This window comes from Dysidea avara, chromosome 3 (assembly GCF_963678975.1).
Source record: "Dysidea avara chromosome 3, odDysAvar1.4, whole genome shotgun sequence".
In the NCBI taxonomy this organism is placed as follows: Eukaryota; Metazoa; Porifera; class Demospongiae; order Dictyoceratida; family Dysideidae; genus Dysidea; species Dysidea avara.
Window position 1 is genome coordinate 18,782,664 of NC_089274.1, and position 11,626 is coordinate 18,794,289.

Consider the following 11,626-nt stretch of genomic DNA (forward strand, 5'->3'; position numbering starts at 1 on the left):
TGCTAGGCTAACTGTTGTAAGCGCTAATTTGAGGTGCGCGTCAAACATGGTTCTAGGATATCTTTGCATCTCCCTGGCTGATAACTCATTCAGGATTCTTCACTCGTGTGTGTTTGGGGATGATACTATAGTGAGTGTAGTCTATTGTAGCTTTGAGAAGTGGCTTATGTTTTCAAATGTTGAAACTTGTCTATGTGTCATGAACCGAGGTCATGAAGCACTGTAAAGTTTCTTACTTTCGCAGGATGATGATGCCCAGAGGTATGCCCGTAAGGTCAATTTGAGGTCGGTGGCTAGTCGAGTACAGTCGGAGTACTCGTTCAGGATTAGCTGCAAACTGAAGGAGGAGTATGGCACTGATGAGTAAGGAATGATTAATACAAAATATTCCATGTGTGTCTGGAACACTGTATAATATCTAAATAGAGAGGTATATAGGTTTTTAAAATAGAAGCAAATTTTCTGATCCCAATATTGATTTTTGTTGTATAAAACATTGGGAATTACAATACAAATATTGGGAATTACAATACAAACATTGGGAATTACAATACAAATATTGGCTACAATTGGTTTTATGCAACACAAACCAATATTGGGATTGGAATTTTTTTTCCTGTGATATATGAGACTATAGTTTCCTGTCCTGATATTTTCAATATTTGGTGTAGGTGGGAGGCTCATTATCATTATTAAATGGTGTGACTACTGTATTAGAGAATCTCGATCTTTAAAGGTCATGAAACTGGCTTCTTTGTACTACACCTATAGCCAGCAACCACCAAGACCATTCCTTGATTATTTTTTCATTGTGCACAATGCAAAATGGAAGGTTCCATGAGGAGTTTCTATATAGCAGCACAGAAAGTGGTTTTGGAAAAATAATGACATCCAATGCGGTGGGGAAAACTGCAGTCTGATTTGGAGTGGCCTTGTATAGATTTGTCACATTTGCTTTGTAATAGGTAAATAAATAAATAGGGTAGTCCCCTTTGTGCACTAGCCATGGCACAAAACAAGTGATGTATGTGCGATTATATTGTCAATTGTATAGCATTGCCAGTAAACTAATATACTGCTTCAAGTGCATCTTGCAGTAAATCAAAACCAGTTTCTAGCCTACTATCATATCCCACATTTTTTGTAGGTATTAAGCATATGCCAGTATGTTCTGATCACAAACTAAACTCGCCAGAGAAGCACCATCTTTACCAGGTCAATACTATGAACCAGTGAATTGAGATTAATTTTATCAAGAGTTCATATATACTGAGGAGAGTATCCTATTCTCATATACCCCTGTAGAAGGGCATATTGGGAAGTTATGATGTAACAACAAGGTGTTGTGGTTTGTGACATACAAGCAGCCATAAAAGTGCAAGAATCGTTAGCACTTGTGCTACACTTGCAATGCTTAGGAATGTCGTATTCACGAAAGTCCTGGCAAGAAATGCCTACGCAGTTGTCTAAACCCATGAATATGCGCTCGTAGTTCGGTGAGAAACGCTGAAAGCTAGAGTTAGTTTGGTTGCTAGCAACATTGTTAGGCACGCGTTCATTAATTATACAAAGAGAAATGGGAGAATTCGGAAGCGTTATAGCATAACTTCATGATATGCCCTTCTACAGGGGTATATGAGAGTATCCTTAGTATATATATATTATGAACTCTTGCTGTGACCAGCAGCCTTACCTAACAACTAGCCTGCAATAGGTCAATCATTTGCTGCATTAAAATGAGTGTTTTGTTTTAGCAGTAAGGGAAGTGGACTGATAGAGAAAGGATATTTCAAGTGAGTCAAATGTATACACCACAAATATCATTACAATGTTTTATTCATAGGTTATTTGCAGGAGAACCATTTCCAGTTGATTCCATTGTGGTGTGGCTTGTATCTGGACAACAGTAAGGACAAGTTAACAACTTTTGTACTATTACACATCAGGTCCTAAATGTATCAGCCATTTAAGTACAAGAATCCAAACTTGTGAAACATGGTAGACACATTGTAATTTACTAACCTTGGTAGGATTACGTGGATTTAGGAATTTGTAATAATATTGGATTCTGTGCTGAAGGATTTGATACCAAATCAAAATTTTGTGTACTCCAAAAATTTCTTGCAACAAGGTTTATTAATCATTCACAACTGCTCTGTCACGATGACCTGACTGCACCAAGGCTACACATTGCTGGAGGATCAGTCACCACTAACTCAGGGATTTTTTTTGTGTGTGTGTGTGTGTTCAACAGATTCAGTGTTAAGATCTCCGAGGCACAGTTTCCTAGAGGATAAAGGTGTTGAGGACTGTAGCTTCGTTTACTGTCTGTGGTTGAGATTTTTTGTTGTAAATTAAAAAAAAATCTGTTCTTGAAAATGGCAGGCTTAATGCTTTTTGTAATGATTACTACATCCTTCAACCATACTTTGCAAATATTTTAAACCTTGAAGAATTTGTCTCTGGTTGCAGTGAACCGCTCCAAGGTGTTAGCTACAGTGAGGGTGAACACCATTGCAAATGTTTTGTTGTTTGTAATCTAGAGACCTGTCCTTCCTTATTAAAAGAGGTTGTTCCCAATACAGAGGTGTCAGAGAGGTTCCATTGTGTATAGTTCATAACAAGGTATACATTAGGTAGATCACATCAGTTTTAGCACATGTGCACACTACTAAATATTTCAGGTGTGGACATGCTCTGGTTTGTTTAACTGATGAGAACAACTTGTTAGCAGACAATGTGCTACAAGTGATAGCTAAGGCTACACATGATAATATCCTGAGAGATAACTCACTAGCTGAGGTAAGCCTCACCACAACTACTGTGTAGCTACCTATGTGGGGCAAGCATTTGAACAGTAAATCTTGCCATTAATTTTCTCTACTGTACTTCTTTATAGCAGTCACAGCTACACATCACTTTGCTAAATGAATATTTACTTTTTTCATATACCACAATGCCATTGCTTACGTGTAGGCTTTTTACTTTGAAGTGCCTTTTTGTACCATTACCCTTTTTGACATAGTGGTGAAGTGTTCTTAATGCACATAAAAAAAAAATTTGCTTCCATCATTTTACCAGCTAACATTTACAATTACTTGCAAAAGTATTAAAATAAGACCTTTTATTATTCGCAATGCCCCTAGTCTGCTGCTGCTGTGTCAACTATATACATATGTCTCTTTAGATTCTGCTGAAGCCAGAAAGAATGGCAGCAATAGTACACCAGTTCTTGCCAAACGGACAGGTACGTTATCACATGATCACGACCTATGTTCACCACACCTTTTCTTACAGTTATTATTCATGAACCACAAGTTAGTGAAACAATATGAAAAACAGTTGGACTCTATTTTAGCTGCAAAACACTAACACACAATTCATTAATTATATCAAATTAATAAAAATAAGTATCAGAAAAATGACCTCTGCTATAACACTGCACTAGAAGTACCCTTAGCAAACAAGTGAACGTTTCTGTCTGTCACTTTAAACTGGAGTATTTGTGCTGAGTCATCTTCATATCGTTGTACCTTTAACTAGACAACATGTAATTTATTAGAGTACCGTGGTGTTATGAGTACCTCTCCATGAACATCTTTGCTGTGGCCAGTCTTCAGTCCAGTAGCACTGATGTGCATGTGACAAACATGTGCCAAGTGATCCCTTAGTAGACGTCCATCTTCATCCTCGTCCATGTCTTCATCACAGTGTGTCATTACCACAAGGGGACCTCCCTAGTGTACAACAAACAGTGGAACCCTCACTCCTTAAACACTATCTCACTAGGAGGCTATAACATAAAGAAGGAAGTCAGAAAGTTCTGTTGAAAAGTCTTAACCCCAGTGGTGACTACCAGTCTACACATGTACCAAAGGAGCCACAACAACTGGATCTTCATCCTAAAAAAAATCAACTTGTTGCCACCAGCAAATGAGTTTTGTCATTAAGTGAAGTCCCTAAAGGACAAATTTCTTAATGTCACTAAATTTTCATCAAAATCTCAAAGAAAGGGTACACCACCACACACACATACATTAGTGGTGTCAGTACACAACATCACTCTGAGGTAATGTATGAAGTCCACTAGATGTGATAGGGTGACTCCCAGACTCAGTAAGATGCTGTAGTCATCAATTACAATGGAACATGTGTTGCCCTTGGCTGTTTGTGCTTCCACTTCTATCTTCAGTGCCTCATAGAGTGGCCTCAACGACATGTCCCTGAGACAATGATAATTGTAAAAATCACTACTGTATCAGTTGGACCACCTTTGAGACACATAATGAGACAGTCTTATTAATGAATTGAAAATTAACTTGATTTTCCCAAACATTTAAAAAAAAAAGTTTTTTTGTGGTACATGTGACTACTCCTTTATGGACTTTATCAGATGGTTGCATTATTTGGGGTACAGGCGCCTATGGAAAAATTGTTTTGATCATCATATTTCACTTGTGAAGCAAGATACCTAGTGTTGTTTTAGTTCTAAGGAACTAGAACTAAATCTAGTTTTAGTACAGCAATTTAATTCTAGTTCTAGTACACTAGAACTAAACTAAAATTGTGGTCTATTTTAGTTCTAAAACTAAACTAAAATTCTTTCAATTTTTGATTCAAAAACTAGAACTAAACCAAAACCATTAAAACTTTTAGCTCAAGAACTAGAACTAACTGAAAGGTTTCTCAAGCAATCCTACATAAAAAGGTATTGTACACTATATAAACCACTTAACACTTTTCTTTGAAGATGGTGATACCTGCAAATGCTACTATAAAACATTGTTATTCAGCATTAATTCTGCTGATTTAGGTTATTTAAGCATTCTATATAGAGCTTCTGTTCATTTGTGCACAATGGGCAAGTGGAAGTTGTGCTGAACCAGGTGGAAGGCCTAGTCAAGTGGATCGAGTGTGGAACCACTTCAGGAATGATAAGATCAAGGACAAAAGTGTGTGTACTATGAAAAGTACTGATGGTTTGAATAGACGATATGCAAACTATTACTCGGACGAAAAATGATCAATTAAGCGTAGACGGCGCAAAACTCGATGGTAACTTAAAAGCGGAAGTCCCATACAAAAGTATGGGAAGCAAATGCGGCTCGAGCAATAACTCACCACTCGAGCTAAGGACAGGCCATCTCGCTTGCCATACACTTCTTTCCGTGCAAAAGAAGTGTATGGCAAGCAAGATGGCCTGTCCTTAGCTCGAGTGGTGTGTTATTGCTCGAGCCGCATTTGCTTCCCATACTTTTGTATGGGACTTCCGCTTTTAAGTTACCGTCGAGTTTTGCGCCGTCTACGCTTAAATGATCATTTTTCGTTCGAGTAATAGAGTGTGCATATCATCTATTGTGGTATATAAAGAATTTAAAGGACAATATTCTATAAACTTGAAGAAGCATTTGAAGACATGCCATACTGACACTTATAAACATTTTGAAGCAGCTGAAATTGAAAAGACAAAGGGAGAGGTTCTTCTAGCCATTTGAAACAGTCCTTCTTGCCAATACGTAGATTAGGATCTAAATTGTACAACCCTAATAACTGAAACAGTCCTCCTTGCCAATACGTAGTTTAGTATCTAAATTCTACAACCCTAATAACAATAAACATAAGGCTATTATACATTTCATCTTGCAATCTTTATAGGTGCTAACAATGTACCACTGAATTTAGTAGATAACAGCAAATTCCGTGTAATAATTGAAGAATTGAATTCTCGGTACAGTTTGCCTCATTGATATAAAATGGGAAATAAAATTGAAAAATCTATCAAAACACCAAATCTAAAGTTTCTGGAAGTCTAGGGGGTGCTACCAAGGTTAGTATATGTGAAGATATCTAACACTAAAACTAACACTAACTATAATGAAACTAATACTAACTAAAATTACAAAAATATGTGGTACCAGAACTAACACTAACTAAAACTGTAGTGGACTATGGGTACAAGAACTAGAACTAAACTAAAATGAATTTGCTGTACTAAAACAACACTAAAGATACCAACTGGTAGCTAACAGGTATGGGTATAAAGTAAGGCTGAAACGAATAGTACGAATATTCGTTCGTTAAGAAATATTCGTTATTCGTTAATCAGATAATGTACACATTTAACCTTGAAAACATTTTGACAACTGAAAACTGTCATTTTAAAATATAATTTTTTAATAATACATGTAAAGGACTTTTCTTTTTTAACATTTAAAGTTTTAGTAGTAATCAAAGTGATTTTGTCCCTTTCAAGCACCTAATTATACAGAATATTCTTAAAGAATAATTCGTTAATTCGTTCGTTAATTTGAAGAATATTCAAATACCTAAAATTTAATAATCATTTCACCCCTAGTATAAAGTAACAAAAGCCATTGCAAACGAGCGTTATCTCGAAAATTTTCCAGCATGCGATACAAATCGTTCATTGTTTTGTCTTGTAACTATACCTGTTGCTTAGAGGTCAATATCTCCTTCCCTAGCTGAAATATGATCGATTAAAACAATTTCTGCATAGGTGCCTGTAACATTAGTCCCCCAAATAACACGGCCATCTTGTGCTCGTGACGTCATTGTAGATAAAGTCCATTGAATCTACTATTCACAAGGCAGTGCCATGGGTCAGTTGACTCGGTTCATTAAGTTCTCACCGACACCAACAAGCCAATTTCAACAATCTTTTAAATTACCCATGCTCACATCATGATTACATAGATACATCCCATTCCACCATGGTCAAATCACTAGTATAACATTACGCAATCTACAACTATATATAAATTATTATAATGAATGCAAGGTATACTGTGCACATGTGTATCATTCTGTGTGCTGGGTAACCAATTTGAGTAGTTTTCTTGGGACAAATGTGAATAATTTGAGTGCTTGAGCACTACAAAGTTAAGCAATAAGACGAACATTAGCGATAAAAATCATTAGAACGTTACATGCTTCAGCCAAAAAGTAACAATCTTCAGCACTGCGTACTACCACACATGGCTGTGCATATTTAGGCCTTTAGGGTGGACTTGGTAAATGATAGCAGACTGAATACCACCTCCTAATAGAATTTGAAACCACAACTTACTTCTGGTCTAGCTTGAATGACTTCAATGGGTCAGCACTATCTGGCATGGTATCATTGTTAAATAGTTTTGTGAGACAATCCACAAAATGTAACTGTCCAGTACTAACACACTTTGACACATTCACTCCCTATGACACAACAGTAACAACATGACAGTACAAAGACACAACATACCAGTTTGCTGGCTATGGTACTATAGTGAACCAGTAGTTGTCCAAAGGAGACAAGATACACCATACTACCACCTAATGGGTGAAATTATGGAACTGTCAGAGTAGTCTATCATGGCCAGACTGTATTTCCCTTTCATTGTGTTTCTTTTCCTACCCTGGGAAAAGTAGTCTGGCCACGTGAGACTAACAAAAAGTCTGGTACTTTTCAAGGCTTGCACAAGGAAGTGTTGAATCATGAAGTTTCCATTCACTTGTGAGTCAGAAATCAAAACAAATTTATTCTGTAAAATGACATGATCACGTGCGACTCTCAAATAACACCTCTACACACCTTGAATTCTTTACAAGCTAAGAAGGTAGTTACATCTGGAAACATCTCGTTAGACGTGTCTCAGAGCATGTCTAGTAGAATATTAGTATCGTTCTTGAGAAGGCTCACGTGCAATTATTGAAATAATTGTTCGCGTTTCTATGGATCTAATTTATTGTTGGCGCGTTTGTGCGCGACTGTAGAACAGGTGGTCTACTGTAGAGTTTGACGGTGTGTAGTGTTGTGTTCTGACATGGATATCGACTACGACGATCCGGAGGAACTAGAAATCTGCCCTTACGATCCGATACACAGAATTAGGAGGAAGAGATTCCCTTACCACTTGGTAAAATGCAGAAAAGTCAGTTACCAGTTTTTAAAAAAAAATGATTTTGTTACACTTTTATCGCAGAATCATCCAAATCAGAAATACAAACTATGCCCGTTTAATGCCCGTCACGTTATACCCGTACCAGAAATAAACTACCATATCAGAGTGTGCCCGGATAGAGTAAGCCAAGTGTGGCCTTGTTTAAAATGATTCATATCTTGGCCTTCTGTAGAGCGTAGTTGAGAGAAGATTAGAGAAAGGTATAGTGTTTGACGTACAAGTATTCCAGAAAAATGTGCGTACGTGTGAATTTGAATTTTCTCACGTGCTTTTGCATGCCTGCATGGTGTTGTGGCCTTTTACAGTGATTTGCATGTCGGTTGTCAGTCGTACAAAAATTCTGAATGGCACTCATGTGAAAACCAACCAATGATAGGCGGCCAGACTTTTTCAAATTCTTATGAAATATCTGATTAGCTGTTTTTCATGTGATCACACCAGCAAAAGGAATTGTAACTGACAACTGTCTTGCAATTTACTGTAGCTGTATTTGGGATATCCATTTTTACTGTATGTCTCTCAACACAGTTGACCACACACAGAAAGGAAACACTGAGGTGCCATCATACAACTTAGAGTGGTCAAAACCCACAAGCGTGGAATCTTGGGATGAAGATGGTGGGTGCTAACTAAAGTTGGCGTTAAGTAGTAGTTTCTGATTTCTGCTGCTGCAGACTATGTTGTTCAGCCGAAATCAGACAATGAGCAGAGTCTCCCTGGAAATACTGTCAACTTTCAACCTCAACTAAAGACAGAACATCACCTGGTAACACAAACTGGTATGTGATTATAGCAGCACACACCAAGAAACATGGTCAACCTGTAATCAGTGTAAACACCTTTAAATCTATTTATTTGGAAGTCAAAATTCTTGTCATCAGTATACTTGTAGCAAATGTTTGTCAATGTCCATCAAAGTTTCAGTAGTCTTAGTTGGATTGTCTGTTCATTGTGTTATAATAATAGGTGCACATGGAGGAAGCGGCTCTGCTATCCAGCCCCACCTCCCCAGTGGTGTTGCAAATGGTACAGTAATGACACAACTCCAGAATGGGAGAGGCGTAGCTGTTACACAGCAGAAGCCTACCACTGGTAGAGGTTACTGCAGGGGAAGAGGTCGCAGTACTGCAATAACAACATTCCCAAGACAGCCACAGTGGCCTATTGGTAGAGGAGCCACAGCAGTCCCCCCTACAAGTATGTTATGTAACTATACTGTGTAGAAGTGGATGTTTATTATGACCTGCACCCAGTCCTGGGCATTAATTTCTTAGTGTGCACCAAGTGCAGGATGGTAGCTAATGGTAGTGATGTTTATATGGTCAGCTAGAACTTTGACCAACCATGGAACATATATTATGACTTTAGTGTAGTAACTAGGGTTGAGCGATAATATCGATAGTTCGATACTCACGATCAAAAAATCATTATCGCGATATAATTACAGCTTACTATTGCAATATTGCTGTAAGATTACTAGAAACACTGTTTTGTAACTCTTTAGGCTTGCTTATTCACGAAATGTTCGGTTGCAAGGCTATAACAAGCGGTGTATTTATTGTCCGCCCACGCAATTAGTCAATCGCTTCGCAAAGGGTCTAGAATTCCACTAAAAATTCTGCTTGAGAAGCTGGCTTAGCTGTTTTATAACTATTTGGCTTGCTTTATCATAGATAAGTTTGGCTGCAAGGCTGTAACAAAAATTGTGGAAATATCGGCCGCCCATGCAACTAATTACCTAATTGATGCACTTACAAGAAAACCAAGCAAATAGTAATCAATGATGGTGTTAATTATGCTTAACGTGCACTGAATACTTGGAACTTGACTGAAGATCATTCAAAGTGTAATTATCGTGATATTATCGTGATATTATCGTATATCGTGAATAATACTTCAATCTCTATCGTGATAGTGAATTTTCTTTTATCGCTCAGCACTAGTAGTAACTCCAGTGTTTATTAGAAATTTAGAATTACAGCTAAGTATTTAGCACCTTGGCAAATAAAGCATGTAATTTGCTTGTGGTATAAACACTGTTAAGTGTTGATAGTCATTCTCATCTCAACTGAAGGAATGATCTGTTTAGTATGTTGTTGTTTAGTTGATCAAAGTACTGCATACATTAAAAGTGTACACCTGCAGCAAGTATTGTCTTCTTTGCAGACACTTTAACAAATGGAGGCTTGGCATCAACTGCTGCACACTTTCCACTAGAACAAGCACAATATCCTCCTACCCTTCACCCTAGCCAGCCTCCACTGCTACAGCAAGATCACAAACAACCAGTTGATCCAGTCTGGCAAGCTTTGCCTGATTTCTTGAGGGTGTGTTTTGTGATGATTAATTGTCAGTTGTTACTGAGCACTAAATAGGACCTGACTAGAGAAGATCTAAAGAAGAGAGACAGGAAACTCAACAAGATGTTAAGACAGGTGAAGAGTGGGCACAACTGTGTGTAGTGTTAGAAGTTTGGAATTCAATATTTGAGTGTATAAATAATGGTAGAATACTGGAATTGCAGAATTAGATACTTGCAATTTTTGTAGATGATGTGTTGTGTGTCTAGATTTGCATGCAGCGTTTGTAGACAGGCTTTAATAGGAAATAAGCTTACCATTCCTGTAAAATGATCTTTACTTGTACATCATTGCATGCAAAGTTGTACATTCTTGAAATTCTCTTTATAGATCGAGAAATTAGAGCAAGCCAGAGACAATGGTGAAAACCTGGACCCTGATCAGGTAGGTACTTTGTGTTTGAAGTTTTATTATTACTAGCAAGACCTCTTGTATCCGATAGCTTCAGAAGATCTCGAGAAAGTCAGAAGTGTTAGAACAGTTGGAATTACTCAAGCCACTCAACCTTCAGAGTTGATGGCTGTTATGTTTTACCACCTACCACAGTCACTTTTGTATACTTTCATTCCAATACATACGTATATATGTACATACATACATACATATGTAGTTTGCATACATACATTTGTATGCTAGAACTAGCTGTCAGTGGTTGTATTCAAGTATATTCACCAGTGTTTACTAATGTCCAGTAATGTTGTGCCTCAGCTACCCTAACAAATGGGTGAGCATCCAAAATTGTCCACTTGTCTAAATTTGTAGTAGAATTTTTTTCATGGATGCCATTGATATCAATGATGCAAATATTTACGCTTTTGTGTCTAGGCCACACTGGCATCAGGGGTTTTGTGTAAGTGCAAAAGGAGCTAGTTGGCTGTATGACATTCATATAATACCTTAATGCAATTAACAATGATCCAGACAGGGTGGTGTCAATCACATCTATTCATTATTGTAATACTGTCAGAAACCAAAGAGATTATAAGCTTAATGCACAAGTGTAGAGACTGCTACAAAAATTAATGGAGGGGGTAGCTAAGGTAGGGTTTCCACTCAAAATAGGAAGGTGCTTCAATTTGTTGTTTCTGGTGATTTTCACGTGGATTTACCTTTAAGATTAAGCAAACAAGTGCTAATTTGTTATTGGAATGTTTGCAGCAGTTGCTATCAGCACAATTTTAACATGTAAATATCCAAAAGTAGTCACATGACCAAAAATCCCTTCATATAGGATTCCCACTGTAAAATAAGATGATGTCTCAGCCTTTTTCATTATTTCTGATGATTTTCATGCAGGCTGACCTT

The 11,626-nt window shown here is 37.4% G+C and overlaps 3 protein-coding genes across 4 annotated transcripts; 2 read left to right on the top strand and 1 right to left on the bottom strand.

The window, feature by feature from the left end:
• On the top strand, positions 1 to 3,422 carry LOC136249913 (AP-5 complex subunit sigma-1-like). Of its 2 annotated transcripts, none has more exons than XM_066042044.1 (7): positions 1 to 130; positions 245 to 363; positions 1,755 to 1,793; positions 1,844 to 1,906; positions 2,685 to 2,802; positions 3,188 to 3,247; positions 3,298 to 3,422. In XM_066042044.1, exons 1-7 carry the CDS (start codon positions 47 to 49, stop codon positions 3,370 to 3,372), a joined length of 558 nt encoding a protein of 185 aa, XP_065898116.1. In that variant the 5' UTR covers positions 1 to 46; the 3' UTR covers positions 3,373 to 3,422. The 2 variants fall into 2 exon arrangements, with proteins under 2 accessions (XP_065898116.1, XP_065898117.1); XM_066042045.1 differs by having other exon boundaries at positions 1,758 to 1,793.
• LOC136249912 (elongator complex protein 6-like) lies at positions 3,298 to 7,751 on the bottom strand. Its single transcript, XM_066042043.1, has 7 exons — positions 7,592 to 7,751; positions 7,463 to 7,541; positions 7,262 to 7,332; positions 7,088 to 7,215; positions 4,037 to 4,223; positions 3,585 to 3,737; positions 3,298 to 3,539 (listed from the first exon to the last, which is right to left on the bottom strand). The coding sequence occupies exons 1-7, from the start codon at positions 7,634 to 7,636 to the stop codon at positions 3,432 to 3,434; spliced, it is 771 nt and encodes a 256-aa protein (XP_065898115.1). The 5' UTR covers positions 7,637 to 7,751; the 3' UTR covers positions 3,298 to 3,431.
• LOC136249911 (uncharacterized) lies at positions 7,726 to 11,006 on the top strand. Its single transcript, XM_066042042.1, has 10 exons — positions 7,726 to 7,931; positions 7,983 to 8,081; positions 8,134 to 8,161; positions 8,490 to 8,579; positions 8,636 to 8,740; positions 8,928 to 9,158; positions 10,128 to 10,288; positions 10,337 to 10,396; positions 10,652 to 10,705; positions 10,764 to 11,006. Exons 1-10 carry the CDS (start codon positions 7,824 to 7,826, stop codon positions 10,836 to 10,838), a joined length of 1,011 nt encoding a protein of 336 aa, XP_065898114.1. The 5' UTR covers positions 7,726 to 7,823; the 3' UTR covers positions 10,839 to 11,006.
• The last annotated feature ends 620 nt before the right edge of the window (positions 11,007 to 11,626 follow it).